The 25,830-nt window shown below is 35.4% G+C and overlaps 1 protein-coding gene and 1 long non-coding RNA gene across 27 annotated transcripts in view; one reads left to right on the forward strand and one right to left on the reverse strand.

The window, feature by feature from the left end:
- The window catches only part of LOC136845133 (neuronal acetylcholine receptor subunit alpha-7-like), a 514,118-nt gene that overhangs the window by 336,319 nt on the left and 151,969 nt on the right, over nt 1-25,830 (forward strand). For 20 of the 26 annotated variants that reach the window (XM_067115028.1, XM_067115039.1, XM_067115032.1 and 17 more), the window contains exons 3-4: nt 15,935-15,979; nt 22,135-22,244. In XM_067115028.1, the coding sequence (XP_066971129.1) occupies nt 15,935-15,979; nt 22,135-22,244 (155 nt within the window). Of the gene's footprint in view, nt 1-14,988; nt 15,034-15,934; nt 15,980-22,134; nt 22,245-25,830 lie in introns of all 26 variants that reach the window. The other 6 variants (XM_067115030.1, XM_067115042.1, XM_067115041.1 and 3 more) reach the window with 1 other exon arrangement.
- The window catches only part of LOC136845137 (uncharacterized), a 582,337-nt gene that overhangs the window by 220,982 nt on the left and 335,525 nt on the right, over nt 1-25,830 (reverse strand). The window lies entirely within an intron of this gene.

Raw genomic sequence — 25,830 nt, forward strand, 5'->3', positions numbered from 1 at the left:
GACAATAGGAGCTATTAAAAAATAAATATGTAATTGAAATGAAACAGTTGTTTACCATTTTGTATTTTAAATTAAACGATTGTTTTTAACTAAGGAAAGCCTAGCAGCACTAATCTTTTCCTTATTTCCCTGCTATAGTAACGGTTCCCTACTACAGTAACCGTTCCCTAAAGGGACTTTCTAATATATATTTCAAAGATTCTCACAAGAGGTAATACTCAATTAACTTACTTAATATAAATATGTGGGGTTTCTCTTACACTTCACATCATATCGCTGAGATGAATGTGAAAATGTTAAAACAATGAAATATAAGAAATTAGATTTGGTTCGTAAAGAGAAGAAAATGGACGTGAAAATAAAACGGGCAAATTCCTCAATATAGGAATAGACGTCCGAGACTGAAATAATATATAAGTTTCATCGACAAATATTTATGAAAATAAATTAGAGCCATCACTGTAAATGTTTCAAAACTACTACGACGAAGTAAACACGAATTTCATTTATAAAAAAAAATAGTTTCAGTGGCTTCACGTGAAAGAAAAGGCTTTATTACTTACGAAAACTGGAGCATAACAGGCAAAAAAAAATGTTTAAATCTGTTCTCTGATACATAGAGCTCTAAAATTTTAATCTGTTGTCTCTCTAAACACGTAAAGACTGCCATCCAACTACCAACAGACACAAAACCCACATTTTAATAAGTTTCAAATGAAAACAAAATACAAGTGTATCAAAACGATAATTAAAAACTTTGCAACTGCAAAGCCAACGTAATCAAGCAACCCACCAACTCCTACAAACTAGATACTGATCGAGGTTGAAATTTTTGGGTTTCTTAATATAACTTGATAAACAGCAACGGATTTAGGAGCAATCTCTCGATCACAGTAAGATTTATGAATGATCTTTCAAATCGCATCTCAAAAAAAAAAAAAACATTAAAGAGCGTAAACAAAGAACGAAACAGAAAAGTGACGCACGATTTAAATATTTGAAAAAAAAGTTATGTAAAAACTTTAGGGCAGAAAATTATAACCGCGCCTAAAATTGTTTACCTTTGAATCAATATTAAGGTATAGAAATTCAAAGAAAAATTTCACATTTAAAGATATTAAAAATAACACCAAGAAACGTAACGATGAAACATTCTCAAACTCGAACAGAACACAGAGATTATTACATTATGGAAGAAAAGGGCTTCTGGAGTCTATGAATTTGACAATTATCATATATTTTGTTAATAAAGCCATAAAAACCACGTTAAGGAAGCGATAACTGGACAATGAACCTGGACATTTATCATCAGCACAATAGGCCACAACTCTCGTAATGAAAATCAGAGGGCCTGCCGATCGGAAGAAGGACAGCACATGATTAGGAGAGAACTGCGCATCTCTCCAACTAACTTACATCCTTCCCCGTTCTCAGGGGCAACATTCAGCCATTTTACTCAGACTATGACATGAGATTCATAGTCTAAAAATTAATCTATAAAACAGAAATCATTTACAGAGAGAACTACCCCCAAAATCTACTTAGAGCACAGGTCACAACCACGGATCCTTGTAAGCCGATAGGTGACACGATACCGTTCTCCCCTCACGGAAAAGAATTACCTTTCAATGTGACCAATCCGTTGCTAATTGCCATTATTCGTGTATTTAACTATCCTTCACGTTTAATCGAGGGGAATACCAGTCGCAAAATAGAGAAAAAGGTGTCAACCAGAATTAGAACTATTTTGCCTTGATAAAAATAGAAGACTTATTCCCTTGAGTAATAAAGATACAATTCCTCCGTACAGCCTGGTTATTCCTCAAAATACGAAATTCCCTTACTATCTGGTGATTCTGTATCCTGCGCATCTACTCATTGATGGCAGTACCTTAACAATACAGGCCACGTAATTATTCACAAAAAGAAAACCTTTGCCCAATTTAATTCACTTATTACAAAACAGTAATATAAACTCTTGCCCGAAGGGCCTTATCCAATCTCAAAACAGAATTCCGACTTTGAAGGCCTCGTTCTTCCTTTGTAAACAGCCCCACTTTTTTTTTTCTATGAAAACTAAACAAACGCTTAGATATACCTCGGATTTCAGGTCTCTTCTATTCTACATTCCCCGAAGGAATTCAAATTCAACGTTAAATTTGTTTGAAAAATTCACTAACCTCTCAAACCCAAAATACAGATTCTCAGTAATATACAACAGAACTTTATTTTGAAGGAGACAAATTTATCCGACAGAGAGAGAAATACATCCAACACGGAGACAAATTCATCCCACTTGAAAACAAATTTATCCAACATGGAGTCAAATTTATCCAACATGACGAAACGAAACTGTAAATCTTCGTATCTCAGTTCAATAACTGGTTCGTGTTAACCGCTCCATAATTATTGTGTATTAAGCACTACCATCCAATAATGAAGGTCGGTATTGACATTTGGTTATTTATTGCCCAGAGAACTTATTAGAAGCTCAATTTTGCCCCGGACGGTTATTCATTGCGAGGAAACCCGACGGAAACTCAGATTAACTGGTTATTTATTCCGCGGATAACTGGTTGGAAGATCAATGCCGGCTCAAAATAATCATTTAACACACATAAAAGACCCCAAGAATTATCGTAAAGCATCCTAATCAAATCCTATACTTGAATTCAATATAGAATTTAGGCCAAAGGCCAAGCACTGGGACCTATGAGGTCATTTAACGCTGAAACAGAGATTGACAGCAAAAGGTTTGAAAGGTGTAACAGAAGGAAAACCTCGCAACTGCACTATGATTCAACTGTTAGGAGAGGGTGGAAAGTAAGATGGAAGAAAGAGAATATGACAGGAGGTACAGTAAAATGAACGAAAGGGGTTGCAGCATGACGGTACTAACCCCTACGGGGACAATCCTATACTGTTCTAGCGTTCTCGTTCGATGCATCAATTTTCCTCTTAACACAGTGTCATTGAACATAAATGGCTTTTCAGAACCTATATATGTGAATAGCATAAGTAAGTGAGTACTGAATGACTATGTGATTAATAGGGGAAAAGGTACCATTGTATAAATACCTATTCCAAAACGGGAACGAAAAATACGGGTGAATTACATCGCCTGCCCATAAGCAAATGTTGAAAACAATAGCTTCAAATTCGTAGAAGATTTAACTCCGTGAAAAGGTTTGTACTTGCATAACTTTTAACATATCGTGGATAACATCTCTGACTACTGAAATTCGTATTGCATTAAGATTTGCCGTGTACAATAATTGATCATTTAAATCATAAAAGCAAATGCAAATTATTCAATAACATGTTTTTAAAAAATGTTAGCGCTTTAACCTTGTCCCCAAAATATACATTTAATACGTCACGTCGTCTTGTCTAAAGAGATCTGGACATCTTCACTTAACGTTATAACATAAAGTTAGCATATCCATTCAAGAATGGGTTGAGAAATACAACAAAACTACGCGACCCAAAAATATGAAAACAAAATGATTCACTGAGAGAGAGAGAGAGAGAGAGAGAGAGAGAGAGAGAGAGAATAACCATACCTGACCATCATTGACTTATCCTCCGGCTGGAAAAAAATATGTCATTATTCCGATAACTATACTAATACAAACGATCAAAGGCCCACCAAGCTACATTATGTATATATGTATGAACGTGTATATGTATAATATATATATATATATATATTATATATATATATATACATATAAATTTATTCAGTGTCCAAAGGGGACGGTAAGAATCGGAAACTGAGGAAGCAGAAATGGCAAGATTCGACCCATTTTCTGTCATAACGTTCCACTGACCCACAACCGTTTTCTGTGAAAAATTAAAAGGCCTAACTGAGCAAAAAAGTTTCTTTCACTCTTCACCTACTCATTGCTTATCTGTCACGAATTGTTTTAGAAACGTATGAGAGATCGTACGTAACAGCCTCTAATCGATTCGTAGTTTCTCTTTCCTCTGTATATTTGATAACTGGAATCAAGAGCAAGGAATGTGAAGAAGTGCTCGGATCACGGATGCTAGATGTAAAGTTATAAGGAATTTACTGAAATCAAGCTCAAAGTAGCAAACGCTTACAAATCATTCCTCACAGAGAGAGAGAGAGAGAGAGAGAGAGAGAGAGAGAGAGAGAGAGAGAGAGAGAGAGAGAGAGAGCAGAGCTCCTGAAAAAAACAACAAAGCTGTCCTGCCTTCAAGCTGCAACTGATTGATGCATTCATCAAAGAGCTTAACAAAGCGACCCAAAGAAACATTAGAACATTCTTGTAAAACACTCGAATCCAATTTTAGCTCTGTGAATGCCTTCTCGCCTTTATGTATATTAATGGGTCTCTTATGGCGACTTGCAGACCTATTTGTTTTATTGCTTCGAGGACAACTCACATCATTAATAAAATCCACACGAACGCTTGAATTATCCGGAAACACAGACCAAATTACAATTAGAGTATACATCAGACTTTAGGGTCCACATATTAAACCCGCGCTACATACAAATTTAGCACCCTCAAAAATGGATTTTCTCTGAGAGTTATTAGTACAAATTACTATTAATCATATGGCGAGGCCTCATATTCGTGCAATGTTCTGGCCATTGCAAAAAAGTATGGAACTTATTATCAACATTACCGTTTCATGAGCATTACGTGAAAGCTGTCCTGAATACACAGCAGATGAAAGGAATGAAAATAAGAACTCACGAAAAGAAATTAAAATATTCTGAAACTGGTGCAATGAGAACGGTGAGGGAGCCTTTTCTTGACAACAACAGAGCACCAAGGAAAAAACTCACCAAATAAACATTTTGTTTATATCATGAGTATCTGGAAAAGAGAACGGGACAATTAAAAAAAAAAGTATATGTGAACATGATAACTGCGAGGTTTTCATCCACGTCAGGAAAAAACACTTATCCTATGAAATGGACAGGCTTTTATTTATCAAATATGCTGGCTCATGTAACCGAATTAAATATTAGAAAGACAGTTTTGTTAAGAATGTGAATATCAACGTAGGAATGAATAAACTTGAGCCATTTATACCGGAAGATGTTTGTAAATTGAACAGTTTTTAACACTGTCTTTGTCTGAATAAGGTGGCCCCAAAAAGCGTGTTCCTCCGTTCCCAATTAGAAACCACGTGTGTGAGTGGTTCGGTAGGAATAACGCAATGGCTTGTGTGGTTTGGTTGGCAGCGGTCTTGTCTTTCAATTGAAGGGCCTGAGTTCGATCCTGATGTGAGTCAGAAATTCTGTTCCACACGTGATTGTGTGTTGATTATTTCTATCATATGTATATGTATAATTGAGACAGAAATGGAGTATACCCGTGTTACAGAAGAACACGGACTAGCAACTTTACCATAATATACTTCGCCGTATTAATGTCTTTAACTTTTAAGAATTCCAACAAAGTGTTGGTTTACAACTGTCAAAAAATCTAAAATATTCAATTCAATTGTAAGTATACAGCGTCTCTCGATGGTCACCACTCAATGCACTTCCTACTGAAGAATTACTGACAGCAAAAGCCATTCTTCTCATTGTTTATACGAACCTGTGCTCAAAATAGCTTGCATTCAACGGATTATAAGTTTCTTTGAAAATGATAAAATTGGGCCATTGATTAGAGGGAAAGTCTTCCATTTTAACACTTAAGAATCATGATTAACGGAGAACTTCCCTGGTTTAAGATTAATACTCCACTCTGTCGCACTCAAGCCCAACAGAAACAAGATTTGAACTGAACTGAGTAGAATATAGAATTTAGGCCAAAGGCCAAGCACTGGCACCTATGAGGTCATTCAGCACCGAAAAAACTGAAATTGGCAGTAAAAGGTTTGAAAGATGTAACAGGAGGAAAACCTCGCAGTTGCACTATGAAGCAAATGTTAGGAGAAGGTGGAAAGTAAGACGGAAGAAAGAGAATATGAATGGAGGTACAGTAAAAGAAATGAAAGGGGTTGCAACTAGGGGGCGAAGGCACGCTGCAAAGAACCTTAAGTAATGCCTACAGTGCACCGCATGAGGTGCACTAACGGCACTAAACCGACGCCCCACGGGGAATATGAAAGAACTGCTTTGATTACAAGCATAAGCGCTACCTAAACAACTCGGCACTTCTTTTAAGCAGTATCATCACTAAGCGAGTTGGAAATAACCCAAGTTTACATCTAAAACCAAAATAAACAATCTTAGGAATCTGATTTCCAAACTCACGATCATCTGTAGCCAAAGGTATTGTACGATGTCTGAATACAAATTATACACCAGACCAGTAGAATCCAAGATCATAGACAAAGAACGTTAGGTGGGAACTGTCCAACAAATAAACTGCTTATTTGTTTGTAAATGTGAAACATGACTCCCTTAGGAAACATCAGAATCTCCTCCTGAAAGTAAAGGAGTATCTCAATTAACTTTTATCTGCCTCGCTCAGATCTCTTGTGAGATGCGACAGTGTGCGTCTTCAGCAGAACTCAAATGTGGCACTGAAATATGAAATCCAAGTTTCATACCGTATGGTCGCTAGTGTCGTGGCATGCCGCTCAGATGTCGCGGGTTCGCGCCTCCCCCAGGGTGATGAAAAAACCACTGGCTCTGTATCATGATCAGTTACTGCTGCAGTGTTGGGTGGTCTGCTGCGGTGGGAGGCTGAAACAAACGTTCTTTGGAAGCTTGAATTTCAAGTCAATGGCCCCTTGGGTGTGCTTGTTCCATGTGAATAGGTTTCACTACCGAAATAATAATAATAATACTAATAGTCACAAAGGATGATTTCCAAACGGGGCCCAAGTGGGAAACTGAACAGAAATTTAACCTTTGCTAAGTCCTAAATGCCTCAGATATTCAGTATCAAAGCACAGACTTCTTAGCACTCTTGAGGAAGGATGACCTTATTTGATCAGAAGCTAGAATATCATTTATACATAAATAGAAATAAGCCAGTTCAGAAAGACCATGCACAAAAAATGCCCAGTGCTATAAATCTGTGCAGTTACGACAACAGTGAGACAAGTGGTCGTTCCCCAACGGACTATTAAAAACCCAGGATAGGGACCAAGACACACACAAACATACACACATATAAAGTATGTTATATTTATATATATATATATATATATATATATATATATATATATATATATATATATATATATATATATATATATATATATATACACATACATACAAGCTTTTATAGAAAACGGGAAATTTCTGATCAACCCACTCTCACATACAGACCCACGCACACTGCAGCGATCTGGAAGAGGGAAATAAAACCGGCATGAGGAAAAGTGGCGAGGAAAAGGTGGAGAGAGAGAGAGAGTCACAAGCCTTGTGTGAAGTTAAGAGGATTATACAGATGTGTTGTGAGAGAAGCTAAAGACGGATCAAGGTGGGACGATCGGAGGGGGTGGGGGGGGGAGAGGGAAGGGGAAGGGGGGATGTTGGGTTAGGAAAGAGAAAGACAGAGGAAATAGTCAGTAAAATGACATCTGTAATGGACTGGGAAGTAGATAAAAAAAAAGTGGCAGAGTGGTACTAGAAAATTTAAAAAATTTTGAAGCAATGTTTTGTGCATTTGAAAATGTTTGCATCGACAATTTGAGCCCCACAAAAGCTAAGTGGACAGTACAAAACGAACGTACAGACCTTTGGAAACTAGATATTAACACCTGACAGGTAGGAGGGGGTTTGTACTGTTATCAGCCCGCTGGAAATGTCTTAAGTATAAAGACGAAGTCCGTCATGTATATGTATGGACAGATAGATAAATAGATAAACAGATATACCGACTACCCATTACAGCAGGTGTAGTAGACAGAGCTCGTCTCCCATAGAGTGAATAACTTCCCTACAAACAACCGACGACGCACAGAACACCAACAAAAAGTTGGGGCTGGAAAAAAAAGGAAAACGGGTCTGCCAAGGGACGCGACAGGCAACCGGACGGAATGATATCCAGAAGGCGTGCCACAATCTGACAGAATCTGGTCTCGGAGACTTTTACACACACAATGGGGTCCGCGGACTGAGGGAGTGCGGCGTGGAAGGAAATAACATAAAGGGCCACCCTGGGAAAATAAGATATAGCAAACGCTACTTCGGCCTGGAACGGGTGATCGAAAAGAATCCTCCTCTTAAAGAGACGGTTCTGTTTCCGCTCGGACAAATGGGGACCGAGGGTGGAAGCACGCGGAGCGGATAATACTAATTCCTTTCAGAAATGGCTATGGCCACTGTAGTTTCCAGGCTGTTGGAGAGATAGCCTTGAGGATTCTTGAGGCTTGTGTACGCAAGAAAAAACGTTAACCGAAAAATAATACCTTTTGCTAAAAGGTAATTATATTGACAGTTGATGGTTACACTCACTTCATTCGAGATTTTATTTTCTTTAAGATAAACTGAGACTGATATGAAACACTTTTATTAAATGTTTCAGTATCTTCTGAAAAAAAGAAATTTGCACAATGTTATATTTACGTGCATCTTGTATCCGCAAGATATGAATATAGACATTTATCATTACAGAGACATAAATAAATTTAGTGTCCGCATGCATAACAATCCGTTGTATATCTTTATAATATCATGACAAAAGCTTCGAGGAAAACAGCATTCCAAACTCGGTAATGAACTGAACTGAATACAGAATTTAGGCTAAAGGCCAAGCACTGGGACCTATGAGATCATTCAGCGCTGAAACGGAAATTGACGGTAAAAGGTTTGAAAGGTGTAACAGGAGGAAAACCTCGCAGTTCCACTATGAATCACTTGTTAGCAGAGGGTGAAAAGTAAGATGGAAGAAGGAGAATATGAAAGGAGGTACAGTAAAAGGAACGAAAGGGATTGCAGCTAAGGGCCGAAGGCACGCTGTCAAGAACCTTAAGCAATGCCTACAGTGCACCGCATGAGGTGCGCTGACGGCACTAGCCCCCACTACGGGGTCAAATTCGGTAATCACCTAATTAATGAGTTCACGACTGGAACATTCATTCGGTACGCGCGATACTCTGGTATCGATCGGGAGAATTTACAAGCGGAAAAAGACACGAGAAATAAGATACAAAAAGTTTATTATTTTGAAGAATAAAAAAAACCGATCCAGCAAAATGTACCAATAACTGGACTGATGAAGTGATTGATTAATTGCGTGAAGTGCTTTGAAGCCACAAAATGTTTAGTTTGACATTGTTTTTATAACGTTCATGTATCAGTATCATTTGTGCTTTAAAGCACTGGTGCAACAAACATTAAGGAAAGTAAATATCAAACGAGTTTTTTTTTTCATGGGAAAAAAATACTTCCAGCTATTACTGCAAAAGTAACCACAGATAATATAAGAGAGAGAGAGAGAGAGAGAGAGAGAGAGAGAGAGAGAGAGAGAGAGAGAGAGAGAGACTACTGTTATATCCTTCTCAGGATGTTCTACACATGAAAAAGAAGTAAACAAAGAACTGACTTAATCCCAAACATTCATCTTACACTTGGAGACAGATCTCTTCTTATTTATGCAAAAAAGCAGACATTACTGTACTATTTGCATTACATAATAAAATTCATGGTAACAAGGGCGACATGAGCTAAATATGAAATATGAAAAACATGTAAAAAGCATGACACTCGGAACGTTTTAACAGATTAAATTTCAAAAGAATGGGCTGAAAGCACAATAGTTCGACTTCATACAAAAACTCAAAGCAGAGTTGTAAGGGTTTTACATGCATAAAAATAAATTAAATCAAATTAAGTACTATGACTATGACTATGAAAAAAAAAAAACTATTATTCTGTAAAATCAAGTGTTATATTTCGGTATATACAACCAGCACTGAAACCGCTTACATTAAGTCTATTTTCTGGGAAGTGTAAATTTGGAAAAAGTTTTAATTCAGTATCAGGTGTCTGTTTGCTTTCGCACGCTTCCAAGCAAATACGTGCCTAATCCATTCCTAAATTAGTGATCTAGTGAAGTTACTGGATAATTTCTAATCCTGAAGTGACAGACATGTAGGTCTGATTACTGAAATGTGTTGGCAAAGCTTTTCTTTTGTGTCCTACATTATTTCCCAGAAACACTTCTTTTGGAGGAAGGTGTGAAACACGTTCTATAAATATTGGGGTTACAATGTAAACCTGCTTTCAAGAAAGCAGATGTTGAATGCAATGAACGGCAAAAGTCAGAGTAATTGCGTCACTGACTGGCATACTTTTATAAAAACAAAACCAGCCACACACACATTACACATTATTAAATAACAACACAACACATTACGAAGTGCTGGTCTGCCGTCATTTCTGGTCATATTTACTGAAGAACTGAAAGTACCTCAAAAGCATTTCGCCTCACAACAAAAACAATCGGTTTTTTTTTTTTTTTTTTTTTAAATACATAAGCCCCTAGTTTCGATGAAAGAATTATTCCCAAAATACAAACTCTCAAATCCCGTAAATAAAATTCATAACAGCGTTATGAATTTTACGTGGTCCTAACAGGAAATTCAATTACACAGGTAGGCCGTAAGAAGCGGGAACCGCCTGACGCAATATTGATAGAATTCAATGAAGAGATTCAGAGCCCAGTATCAGAGAAACTCCCGTTACATAAAAAAGCTACCATATTATATAAATACAATGCCACATTCATAATACAAGTGAAAAATGCTCCGAAGTTTCTTCGGCGCAATCGAGTTTTCTGTACAGCGTATAATCAAGGCCACCGAAAATAGATCTATCTTTCGGTGGTCTCGGTATAATGGTGTACGAAACACTCAGCCTGGCCTAAACATACAGCCACAGGAGTAACGCAGTGCCCTTTTTTTTTTTTTTTTTTTTTTACATGTGAGGAGTTATTACATGTTTACATAGCTACAAACGCGTCGGGACAATCTACGGTTATAATCTTACACTGCCATTCTATATATATATATATATATATATATATATATATATATATATATATATATATATATATATATATATATATATATATATATATATATATATATATATATATATATATATATATATATAAAATAGACCAGGAAAGCACATTTCTTTTATAGCTGTGAAAAAGGGGTATGTTTTTTGGGAGTGTCCAAGCAGTTGTTCCAGCATTAGCACCTCTTAAAAAAAAAATTTTTATGAAATGTCTACTCTTGCCAAATATGTTATATCCCTTTGAGAACCAACCTAGTAACATCAATACTTACAAGAACAACAGTGTTTATCGGAAAGTATCAACGATAAAAGAAAACTAATAAAGTTCAACACTTAAGCCCAGCAAAAAAAAAAAAAAAAATGCGAATCAAATTCCTTTAAACCGAAGCACATAAATAAAAAAAAAACTTTGATACTGAAAGATCATATGTTAAGTGCCCAAAATAAACATATTCAAAAAAACCTGCTAAATATTTTTCTTGTAAAAGTACGAACAGATCCAATCTTTTCCGTTACTTCATTCAGCACCGATTCCTACTCCCATTGGCCACCTCTTAAAAAAAAAGACATTCTCTCATTTTAAAACGTCACATTATTGTTATCATTATTACTCTTAGTGTTTATTATTATTATTATTATTATTATTAATGGTACTCTTTTCATCATTATCTCTGTTTCTTCATGGTTTCAATGTAAAACGATAGTCTTTCATGTCCTCATGTGTTATCTCATCTTTCCTAACAAACTGTACACTTAGATGAATTTAGATCCATGACTTAAAATCTAGATGAATAAGATGCATGTTGCCGATTAAAATGGAATCTTGGTGTATGCACATAATCTATCGTATATATTTACAATAATTGCTGTCATCACATATTTCAGTGTATGCCTCTGTTTATGGTTGGGGTAAATGGTGGACGAAACGACACACGCTGTATACACACACACACACACACACACACACACACACACACACACACACGCTTTACATGCACATGTAAGTAAATAACTTTACGTATTACAGTACTATACAGTAGATAGCATTTACGGTCGATCTTATTATGTTAAGTAAAACACTTATAATTACCGCTAAATGATCTTCCGCAACCTAGAAATATGTCCGTCATATGTTCATTTAACCGAGTTAGTGCTGCATATTAAATTTCAAATATATGATGTTTATTATTAAATTTATACAATTTAGAACATAAATTAAAAAATAACGCCTATTATTGCCAAGTGTAAACAAGTAAAAAATAAAATGCATCGAAGTTTCTCCGGCGCAGTCAAGTTTTCTGTACATCGTATCAACTAGGCCACCGAAAAGAGATCTATCTTTCGGTGGTCTCGGTATAATGCTGTATGAACCGCGGCCCATGAAACTTTAACCAAGGCCCGGTAGTGGCCTATCCTATATCGTTGCCAGAAGCACGATTATGGCTAACTTTAACCTTAAATAAAATCAAAACTACTGAGGCTAGAGGGCTGCAATTTGGTATGTTTGATGATTGGAGGGTGGATGATCAAGCACCCATTTTCAGCCCTCTGGCCTCAGTAGTTTTTAAGATCTGAGGGCGGACAGAAAAAGTGCGGACAGAAAAATGCGGACAGAATAAAGTGCGGACGGACAGACAAAGCCGGCACAATAGTTGTCTTTTACGGAGAACTAAAACTCGAAGTAAACCAGTGGTATAAATCCCACATACTCACCTTTAGTACATACAATTTAAGAAACAAATAATAAACAGGAATATGGGCTTATAATTAGATTTAAATACTTGTAGTCCCGGTAATCATTTAAGGCTGGTTTTCTTCATTATTTTTTTATATGGTATTTCATCAAAAGGTTCCTAACTAAAACAAGGATTTCCAGTAAATGTTACACTTGTATTTACTGATGTACTATACGAGTACATTACGGTTTTACACATGTAATGGACAAAATATATTAGTATAGGGATTATATATAAATATTTGCAAGAATACATTCAAATACAAACGAAAGCACATCAATTTATATAACGCCAAATTTCTACAACAACATCCATGAATATACTACAAGCGTAAACATATGCATTATATATATATATATATATATATATATATATATATATATATATATATATATATATATATATATATATATATATATATATATATATATATGTATAAATATATATATATATATATATATATATATATATATATATATATATATATATATATATATATATATATATATATATATATAAGTATATATATATGGACGTTGCATTTTCATCCCGATAAGGCAGCCCAACACAAGTGTAAATTCATCTGCTGATAAATGCTGTTAATCTGCACATCCCGAAAAAACACGAACGCATGAAAAACACACACATTCGCACACGCACCATGCGCTCACGAATGCACACACACACACACACACACACACAAACACACACGCAATACGAATGACTGAGTTAATAAAAATCTAAATTCAAAGAAACAATTCCACACGCATATAAAATGTTTATACACACGTGAGCTTGCTGGAGTGAAAGCGTTCAAGTCAGTAAGAAATGACGTAAGTAATAATTACATAACTCTGTATGAAAGGAAAGTGAAGAGAGAATCTGCGTCACGCCGAGAACAGAGTCTGGGCATTGTTATATTTACTCATCTTTACTAAAGACGTTCGCGGTACTGAGAAAACCTTGGGAGTGCAATTTTTTCATCCAAATTCATCTTTTACCAATCAGAGCACGAAATTCAGAACGAGTTACGATGGACACCCATCATCAAAGTGTGACTCTGGTCATGTCGTAAATAAGAAAAAGATAACGTATTTAATTATACCCCACACTGCACTATTTAATCAAAATACAGAGTTGTGTATAAATCGACGAGACTTTTAAATACCATAAAAATGAATAAAGACGTCATCAGGGCTACGGCATAAATCATACATCGCGTCTAATTATATGGAAGAGGTGGGCATACGGAGGAAACTCAATCTGTCTACTCTGCAAACCTTGCCTGCTGCTATTTGGACAAGCATTTTGCTTAGCAAAAAAAAAAAAAAAAAAAAAAAAAAAAAACGCATTCTTTTTGTTTGACTTTAGTTTGCACCATTGCCAAACAATCATCGATGAACTTTAGATGATCCGAGATCCATAATAAAGTGGAATTCTCATCCTTATACTCCTGCCAGAGTGTTCCTTAAAGAGATGACAAAGGCCATAATCTGGTCCTTTCAACATGCTAAGCGCCATTGGCAGGCCAGGGAAATTTAAGCACAACCCCCCAAGCAAGCGATGTGAGAGAGCATCAGGTAAGATTTGCTTGTTTTTCAGAGTTAGTCTAACCAAATGAACATCTCTTCAGGGGTAGCCTAACGCAGCAGATCCTGGAGAATGGCCTCAGTAACATCATTCACTTTAGCCAAACAGGAATGACTGTCTTTACGTAGATGTCTTCACAGAACAAATGCTAGGATAAGAAACACGTCCCAGAACGTCAGGGTAAAGACTGAAATATAACAACACCTTTTGCCTGTTGATAAATATTGTGATATATATATTGGTGCATGGACGTATATACAATTGTACACATACATATATATAATGTACACACACTTACACACATATAGATATATATGAGATGATTATGTGTATATATCCTTAAACTTACTATGTGCCTTTGCTATGTGTGTTTAAAATTTCTAACAATTACAGAGAAAAAAAAATTATGGAAAAATAGTAAGTAGGTGCCATTGAGTAGAATGACAAAATTTACCCACAACTTTATTTCAATCTGACAATCAAAAAGTGAATTATTGTTGTTGTCCTAAGTTTGATGGTACTAAAAAGATACAGCATTTCTATGAGCAAAAAATGTACGGCAGTGAGAAGTGTGTCATGCCTTCAGCAGCATAATTACTAATGACCTTTTTTTTTTTACATTTTTTTTTTCTTTTGCCCTTGTCATATGAAGCTTTAATTACTAGTTTAGACATGTTTTCTTGTTTTTAGGATGAAAAGAACCAAATCCTAACTACAAACGTATGGTTGAATATGGTAAGTTTTTTTGGGGACCATGACGTGCACATGATACTTGCTGTGCTCACATCAACTACATTTCTATGAGCAGCTCGCCACCAGACACCCCGGAACGCCAACGCCCGAAGAATAAGCAGCCACAAGGGGTGGGAAAATGACGGGGAGAGGGTTTGGAAAGTGGGACTCTGCAATGCTCTGATCATGTTTCAGCTGTGAACAGAAACCAGAAATTTAGATGTGACCAATAACCTAAATATGAATATTGATCTTTTTTTTTTTTTCTTTTAGATATTTTAACCAAAGGAAATACTGATATACACCATAAGCAGCCTTGTCTTACAGTAACGATAACGTGGACAACGTGAAGTTCCCTTTTTCCCTTACTTTCTGTCTAGTGAATCTTGAGAATCCGTTCAAGGTGGACATCAAGTTTCTTTTGGTTGGCCATATTACTGAATGTTGGAGATGTGAACATCATGAATATTGCATTTGAAGAAATGTGTAGAATGCACACATCACAAGGTGTATGTGTATGTGTGTGTATCTTTCTGTGTAGTTATTTTTTTTCCTTTAAGTGAGGAAAGTAGAGAAAGAGGTGCAAAGGTGATCAAGGGTGGCTGGTGGCGCGGTTTCTCAACCCGTGCTGTTCGCTCCGTCAGTATTGGGCAGATATGGTCCCCCCCTTTGTCTTGGAGTTTGCCCAAAATGACAGGCAGCCTCAATGTATTTTGTGTATGCAGGGAAAAATGAGGAATGTGGTATGCTATATTTGAACTCTTCCTTAGCCGGTTCCTCTTTTTTTTTTTTTTTCCTTTCCTCATTTTTCTTGCTTTTTGCGTCCCTGTATCAATGTGTAGTGGCAGTCTCTGGGGAAATGAGATCTCGTTATTACAATATGTTTTCTTTTTATTGCTTTAAGGATGAGAAGAATCAGCTCCTAGTAACAAATACATGGTTAAAATTGGTAAGTTATTAATATCTTTAACTTAACAAAGTGAGGATAAATAAAGTTGCATTTTAAATAAGCAAAACTATTGTTCATAAATGCACAATAAAATTTCAACCCTTATGCTTGACTTAAAGAATTCTAATATGAAACATCTAAATGTTATAAATGAAAAAAAAAAAAGCAAGTATATAGACATATATACTCTAGACGGGGTAGTCCTCTACAGAGACAACTTAGTTTATCCTCCAAGCTAACATTTCCACGTTTTCTTTAACTGAGCCTTAAGTTTTCTGTGATCAATTACTTCTTTGAATCACGAAGTTTAACGTTGTATACAAAAGAAAAAAAAATGAAAGAAAAGAAAGGCTTTTAATACAAAGCATTGTGCATGCAATATTAAATTAACTTTTATAATCGTTCAAATCTATACCATCGTCACTAATAGAATGCTACTGAAGCATTATAAAAATCAATGGCGTAGGAACTTCCATTTTTAAACTGTGGAGGAGAGGGAGACAGGAACTTGCACCTCTTTGCTTTACCCATTATGCTTTTCGTTTGATTACAAGCTATTACTTTCAATCCCACATCGCCTCAACGGGTTTTCAACAGGGGTCACTGGTCCCCCTCCCCCAGCCCTTCAATCACCCTTTGTTCCTTCAATTGACAGGTCAAGTCAATAAGGGGGGGCGAGGGGTCACTTTTCCAAGTCCAAATCTTTCGCACTGAGGTCAAATCTCTTGTTTAAAAGGAAAAAAAAGTGGGAGGGAACCCAAAATGGAAAAGTTAAGAAAAATGTCAAAAATGACAATCAACTTGGACCCCTTTCTCTGTCATGGTTAGATGTCGCTGGGCACTGCAAATGCAAGGTGGTCCTGTACTGAGACGATTCATATGACAGTCCCTGCAGTTAAAAGTAGTCCCCAGCCGCTTTTTTTCCCTGCAATCATCTCTGTTTATTTTGCCAATGTAAAACTCTCAGGACGAGATCCTTTCCCTTCATTTTCTTATTTTATCATGTTACCAAGTGGCATTCAGTTACATCCCTATTTCATTTACTGACTTGTTCGTGTATTTATTTATTTTCCTCTTCGCCCCAGTTTCAATTTTTCTGTATTTCTTTCTTCCTTTCATTCACGATAGGCTGCCGTTATGAATGAGGAAAAAAAATCAAAAAAGGAAAAACAGGACCCTTGTTAAAACCAGTCTCAACCTGCGGATGCTGCCGCTGTCCGCGGCTGCACGGAAGATCAACACAGCATCCTCACTTATTTAATTTGAAAGTCTTAGAAAATGATTTGCTCTGTTAGACTTTGCTGCACAAAGACTCAAGATAAAGTTTACAGGCCTAAGCAACTACCTGCAAGGGATGAATGCAAATACTCTCAGTTCAATATGAAGTGTCAAAAAGTTTAATAAGAGTTGAGACTGTGTTAAAATGTCGGGAAAGTACGCCACTCAATATCGTCAGAGATTAACATGGGGAAGTTCATTGCCTATGTTATTTTTTTATACGTTCTGTATACAATCTGAAACAAGAGGTATCAAGAACACCCAAGAACACAACAAATAAAAAGTTCAAATTATCCTTTCTCACAGGTTACATCATAATTGGTCAAAAACTCTAACACAGAGAAACTTTTAGAATTTGATCAACCATACTTGCAAAATATAAAAATAAGTCACAGCATACAACATTTCTCGAAATTCTTCAGACCACAAAACTGTAGGTATATACTAGACATGCACTTAACAACCACAGAGATATACCAAAGACAAACAGTTCTCGGGTAAATTGCCATGAAATAAGGAACCATCGAGCTCATCTTCAAAATCAAAGTGGGTAACTCTCAATTTGACATCAGGTTCAGTTCGGAAAGGAAAAGGGGTTTCATTGGCAAAAGCAATGTCTTTAATTTGAAAAAAAAAAACAAAAACAAAGGCTCGGTCAAAGGTGCTTAATCGTATAAAACTCCAACGAACCCTTTGTAAATATATATATGTAAATATGTTGACGCTCGTTTGGTAACTAAGATCAAATTTTTTCCTAAAGTAAACATGCAGTAAAGTTAAAACGACGCAGTGATAATTAATGTCAAGCATTTCACGATCGTCTGAGTTTCACCTAACATACATACATATATATATATATATATATATATATATATATATATATATATATATATATATATATATATATATATATATATATATATATATATATATATGTGTGTGTGTGTATATATTATATATATGTATATATATACATATACATACATATGATAAAAATAAAATAATGGACGGTTACAAACAAAATGGTCAAGACGAAGAAGCCCAGAACCCTGACTCTTTCAGTACAAACAAATCTAAAAGAAATAATGACAGCTTTGCCCAACGATACTTGGAAATACCAAAGGCATCAAAAGGGAGGAATTCCATTCTTTCCCTGATCAAAATTCACGAAGAGCATTATTAAGATTCCAAAACATTTAAATCGTGGAGATGAACATTGCCCATACATCCCAGGGAGTAAACATGGAATGATGGAATGAAAATGTAAAGTAAATATGGAAATAAAGCAGAAGCAAAGACAGTTCTTGTGACTGCTGATCAGCTGAGTGTACCATGTGACTGCAATCTTTGCAGGGTATCTTTCAAGGCTTGAATCGAGAACTTAAGGTGTGTCGTTCACAGCAAAACAAAAATTAAAAAATACCCGATTGCAGAAAAAGATAGACTTTCTTAATAATGTAAAACTGTATGCAATAAACAAATCGGAGGCTATTATCTAATACATACTGCAATCAGGTAAGAATTACTAAAAACACAACATCACAGATTGAAGTTGAAACGGCTCAAGTCATCCTCTATGGAATTGAATTCATTTAAGGAGGTAAAATAGACAATTTATGAGTAAAACAGAAAATCTATTAAATATTAAAGCTCGTTGCAATTACAGTACGAGATAAGATTTCAGAATGATAAAAATAAAATAAAATTTCATGATATACATTTATGTGTATGTATATATATTCTATATATATATATATATATATATATATATATATATATATATATATATATATATATATATATATACATATAATTTATGTATACATCACCATATAAGGACAGTGGTTGAAATACTTCACTCCAAGATTTAAAACTAAATAAAATAGTAATCACACGCGGGAAAAAAAAAAAATATACCACGCACGAATCCGAAAAATGCGCAAGTTTTAAAAATACCCAAAAAAAGAAAGAAATCATTTAAATCAACAACTCTTTCGGAAGGCGTTTCGATATTAAATAGCTCTACCAACCGATTCCTAAATTCACCTTTTTTTTTATTTTCGTCAGGATAAGCCGTAATAACACCTAACACCAAATGTAGCCGTAAATAAAGTTAGAGAACTAATGGCAGAAAGAGAGGACTTTAAAAATAAGCGCAAGTTTCTAAATGCATAACTTTTTATTCCATTTCATAATTAAAGGAGAATAACCCAATAATAATCATAATAAGATGTTTCGTTAAATACATTACGAAGAAAAAAAAAACATAGCAAAGGGGAGAAAAAAAAAAAAAACAAGACAGTTAACGTGACAGACAAACAGGCAAAGACAGACAGATGAACAACGGAATCATAAACACGTTAGACGCAGATACACGGTCGAGGTTCCGAGATAAACAAACAAAAAAAAAAAGCGAGCGGTCATCACGCAACGAGAACCTATAAATAAGAAAAAGAACACTCTATAAAAAAAATAACACATCATCAAAATAATAAGTAAACGAAACCGACGGACGGCTAAAAAAAAAAAAAAAAAAAGGTTCAATCACTATGACGTCATTCGATACTGTCTGTCTGCTCCGAACTGTTTGTTTGCCTGATGCCAGTCGATCTTTCTTCACCTCTCAGTTTCACAGCTTCCTGCGACGGCCTCTGTCCGTCCAAAATCTGCCTCTGTCTGTCTGACTCTCTCTCTCTCTGTTTCACAACCCTATCGATCTGCTCAACGAAAACGCCTCTCACTGAAGGAAATCTCGCCTGTTTCATCCTCCTCCTCCTACTCCTCCTCCTCCTCCTCTTCCTCTTCTTTCTTCTTCTTCTTCTTCTTCTTCTTCTTCTTCTTCTTCTTCTTCGTCATCCTTTTTTCTCCTTCCTTCGACATAAATAATTTATTTTTTCCTTTTCTCCCCTGATGACTGCGATCATCTGCCAACCTGGGAACTGATTCTTTATGTCATTTATATATTTATCATTTACTGTCATGGCGATTTGTGATTTCAAGATGACATATATATATATCTATCTATATATATTACAATCAAGAATAAAGAAATATCTATATACAGCCACTCGCGATGCCTTTGTGTTCAATAACAGACTGCATGTTATTCAGAATGTGTGTTGTTTATTTTTCATTTTTTTTTTATATATATACGCACCTTTTTCATATCTTTTCGTTCATCGTGTGTATTTGCCGCTCTTTCTGCCAACATTAAGTGTGTTCTTTCACATCGTATTGTGGTGTTCTTCACAAGTTAACACGGTATTTTTTTTTTTATTTATTTATTTGCCTCTCTATGTTCAAGATAACTTATAAATCATTCTCTGATCCAGTGCAAAGAAACAGGGTAAAAAAAAAAAAATTTTTTCTCAATTTCCTCTAATTGCAACCATTTTGGGGGCCGCTGGGCCCCACCTGTCCCCCTCCCAGATTCCTACGCCTTTGTAATAATGCACTATACCGAAGGATAAATAAAGAGGATTCAGTTTTCCCCAAAAAAGAAAATAGGCCGAGTATTGCAGCTTTGGCAAAGTGCAGAACTATTTTTAGATTACTACTGCTTTGTTGTAGGCTTGGTCATTATCTGCTCGATGTCCGTAGAAATTTCTCTCAGACACTTTCCACGGTTCAGTCCATTGAGAAATGTTTTATATATATCTATTAGCAGCTAACTGCCTCCACCCAAACAGTCTGTCAGCTCGGGTATTCCCCCAGCCGCCCCCTCCCCCACCTCCTCCTCCTCCTCCCCCCCGGAAGAGCTGGCAGACTAATGGATGGGTCTCCTTTTCCGTTAAATAAAAAAAAAAAAAAAGGAAAGACGAAAGGAAAAAGTTGCAAAAGGGAATCATTTCCTCCGTGGGAATCAAAAGACTTTTTTTTTTTTTTCGAGACATGAATCTTTTTTTTTTTTACTGAGTCTTGGTAAAGTTGACACTCTTCTGGAAGACGATCTTCTGATTTGATGCTTAGAATTATAAAATTTTGAGAGAAATTATGCCCATTCAACTGTTTATGAGGGGAGGTATCCGAGTGCAAAATTTGTTTTTTTCATGTACTCAACGCCAAGTAAAAAACCATAAACATTCCTAGCATTTTCAACTTGGAGCAGCTACGCGGACACGAAACTGAGATGGCATAAACGGGTGGGAGCGGGAAGGACTCTTTTTCGACTGCTCGTGGCCTGCATCGGCTTCCGCCACACCGTAACCGTTAAACAGCATGAAAACTGCACAACTGGCTGCTAAACGGCATGCCACGCTTCTGCAATAACAGCTTTCAACCAGCATCACATTTCCTCACTGTTCAAGTGACACCGGTTACGAACATCTGATATTTTTTTCCTATTTTTCACTTTTTTTTTTTTTTTTCTTGTTACACCAATCAAGCTTTTCGACCCCCACCTTTTTCGTCGCTGACGCTTTCCAAAGCAGCTTTCACGATAAAGGCATAACTTTCATATCACTAAAAGCATACCCCCACCCACCATTCCGAGGTGCAGGCAGTTAAGCTAAGAAATATATCTCTGATTGTTATACAAAGAACATAATTGTGCATGACACAGTAGGCTGTAATGCTATTTGCAAGCAAACTAATAGAATTACTATTCAAGATATTCTGTCTTTATATGTACATGCAAGTTAATAGCAATCTACTAGGGAGACTTTACAAAAGTAGGTCACAATAAAACTTATATTCATCGTGATATATAAAGAAAGGAGATATTTTTTACATATATTGCGCATAGTCTGCTTTCTTGTTCCTCATAAAGAATCAAAGAGTCATGTGATGAATATATAATGAGACTTGAGATTTCAGGAGCCATTATGACAACAGCTTCAATACGTTCCGTATCCCTTCCCCTCCCCCCCCAACACCAGGAATGGAAGGACGTTAACCTAAGGTGGAATGAATCAGACTACAATGGAGTGAGTGACCTTAGGATTCCGCCTTATAAAATATGGAAACCTGATGTTTTAATGTATAACAGGTAAGGAATTCCGTTACGTCTGTCTTTCCTATTATTAATTCTTTCCCGTTACTTCTTAAATTATTGCCATGTTTCTGTTTCAGGGTTACAAATGTGGTGTAATCATCTTGCACGGTTATTTATCATATTTACTTAATCCACAAGTGCACTTATTTATCTATAATATTTATTTATATATCTATCTAAATATATACATATATATATTACATTTCAGAATAATTTTTTCCGCAGATATATTTATAATATCCAAATATATTTTCTTTTCAGAGTATTTTGTAATTACTTTGTAATTATCACCGTATTTTTGTCATATCTAATGAACCCTAACTCTGATTTTCCAGGTGAAGTTTAAATTTTATTTCTATTTTCATATCCATATTTAGTATATATCTTTGATACAATAACCACGGCAAATACACATATGTTATACAAAAGATCCACCACGGCCACACTATTAATATACATGTCCCTAAAAAAATCATTTTTTGTAAGTATTTTATATTCTTGTGTCGAAGACCAAAATTGGTAAAAGCTGTTTCTTATATTTTATCCTTAAAATTCAGAGTATATATTTTTTCGTCCTCCTCAGTTAGATTGTTTCTCATTATTTTGTGTTTCATTTCTAGTTCAATTGTTGAATTATTTATATATTAAATTATCTGTGACATGCTACAGAGGCATAAACCTTTTTCAGGCGGCAATCTGTTCTTTTCGTATTCTTGAGCAATGATCGGTTATCAGAATTCAACCAATCATGGCAAAAACGTTATCAGAATTAAAACAATCATGACAAAAACGTTATCAGAATTCAACCAAGCATGGCAAAAACGTTATCAGAATTCAACCAAGCATGGCAAAAACGTTATCAGAATTCAAACAATCATAGCAAAAACGTTATCAGAATTCAACCAATCATGGCAAAAACGTTATCAGAATTCAACCAATCATAGCAAAAACGTTATCAGAATTCAACCAATCATGGCAAAAAGTTATCAGAATTCAACCAATCATATCAAAAAAGTTATCAGAATATTAAGTACAACTATAAACCGCATATCATGGCAAAAATAAATCAAACTATCAAACTATACGTACTAACAATTGTATGTATAGAACCAGCTCTTGCTGGCCGAGAGTACACCTCGCCGCCACTCATCATCCAACCCCCGCAAAAATGCATAAATCCGGATTGTAATCAGGATAGGCTACTGTTATAGAAAACTGCGTTTGTGAGGGAGTTAGTCTCAGGTATAGTAAATTGATGTCAATGACTAATTCATATATATATATATATATATATATATATATATATATATATATATATATATATATATATATATATATATATATATATATATATATATATATACATGTAATATATATATATATATATATATATATATATTAGTACTTATGTACGAATTAAAACCCGACCACACAGAAATTTTTATTCCTTGTAATCCTGGACGGTGAAATACTTGAACAGTAATAGATACAAGGCCTCTTCTACAGATATTCAAAGTGCTTGGAATTTGGAACATCTATGTTGTACAGAACCGAAGCCTAAACCAAGATATCGCTGTCTTTGCAATGGAAAAATCACAGACAAGTAAAAATGCGCCGAAGAAACGTTTTCTGTACAGCGTCTAATCAAGGCTACCGAAAACAGATCTATCCTTCGGTGGTCTCGGTATAATGCTGTATTTGCCGTGGCCCAAGAATCTTTAACTAAGGGCCGGTGGTGGCCTGTCCTATATCGTTGCCAGAAGCACGATTATGGTTAACTTTAACTTTAAATAAAATAAAAAAAAAACTACTGTGGCTAGAGGGCTGCAATTTGGTATGTTTGATGATTGGAGGGTGGATGATCAACATACCAATTTGCAGCCCTCTAGCTTTAGTCGTTTTTAAGATCTGAGGGCTGACAGAAAAGGTGAGGACGGACAGACAAATATCCACCTCAATAGTTTTCTTTTACAGAAAACTAAAAATCATCTCGAAAAGCCAAATCAACTCTTTCTTGACCTCGACAAAATTTCATTGAGATCCTATCAATAATTTTTTGAGATACATTGTTAACAAACAAACAAGAGAAAAGAGAGACAAGCAAATAAGCAAATACAACTCGGTCCTTTTTTAACATCTTGAGTAACAAATAAAATAGCTTTAATAATAACTGAAATTATAAAACTGCATTGTTATGGTACTGGTACAACTTTTGAGGCGCCAAGAGTTTTCCATCAGAAGAACTGTTTTGAAAGGTCAGGAAAATGTAAATTACTTTGAAAGTGAGACTTAAAACGACAATGAAAGACTATTCCCAATACCAGAATAAAGGAATTTAATGATGCAGATAATTTAATAATCCAACTACTTACATGCTCATGAATATGCTACATTTCCATTCCGTAGAAGATGTCTCGAAAAACTGCATGCACTTTGCAATGAATTTACAGGCAGATCGTACGCAGGGGCATACATATCAAAATTTAAGAGACTTCACAAAGACACTAACCTGACGTTCTGAAAATGTGTGGGTCTCCTGAAACACGAGTCACACCCAAAGGCCTCCTTAATTATTTAGCGCAGACAGAAAAAGGTGCCTCCAGGAAAAAGCGGACGTGTCGGAGAGATTACCTCGAGATAATGCAGCCGTGTCTGTTTTGCTGCAAACCATGAGAGTGATTCCGTAGGAGGATTTGGTCGAAACAAAATGTGAAATATATATGCATGAATGACGAAAAACTTTTATCTCCCAAAAGCTCAAATCTGTGAAAAAAAATAACGGAAATACAGTAATACTTCGTTTGTGGTCCAAACACAAAAAACATATACATACATACATACACATGAACACATATTATATATATATATATATATATATATATATATATATATATATATATATATATATATATGTGTGTATGTATATATACATGTAATATAATATATATATATATATATATATATATATATATATATATATATATATATATATATATATATATATATATACATACACACGCATGTATATATTATATATACTGTATGTGTATGTGTGCGTGTGTGTGTGACTGCTTTTGTTTGTGCTGCACAGAATATACACAGATTCATTATGAAGCAAAAAAATTATGTCCCATAATGGACTTACAATCAACACCACCTGTTGTTACAGAGTACTGTAAGGAGACAATCTTGCCTAGAAATGATTGTCTTGATTATCCCCTTCATACGAATTTAATGAAAGTGTAAAGGCTACGCCTTTGACTGTCAGTTACCTCTTAATATTACATTCCAGTTAAAATTAATACCTGCGCTTAGTGTTAAAATTGTCTGTCAGAACAGCTTAGGTTTAGGGAGCGTAAATAATATAAAACAAGATATATCAACTTATCATAACGGAAAAGTGACAACGTGCCCCGCATCCAAAACAAAACAAAACCAAATAAATATAACCTTCATACAAAACAAAAGAGAAACGAGAAACCTTCCAAAAAAAAAATAAATAATAGGAAAAGATCCACTTCAAAATAAAATCCTAGTGTACTCAGCTATAAAAATCAAAGCAAATCCTCCGCCCCCTATA

Source organism: Macrobrachium rosenbergii, chromosome 13 (genome assembly GCF_040412425.1).
Source record: "Macrobrachium rosenbergii isolate ZJJX-2024 chromosome 13, ASM4041242v1, whole genome shotgun sequence".
NCBI classification, from domain to species: domain Eukaryota; kingdom Metazoa; phylum Arthropoda; class Malacostraca; order Decapoda; family Palaemonidae; genus Macrobrachium; species Macrobrachium rosenbergii.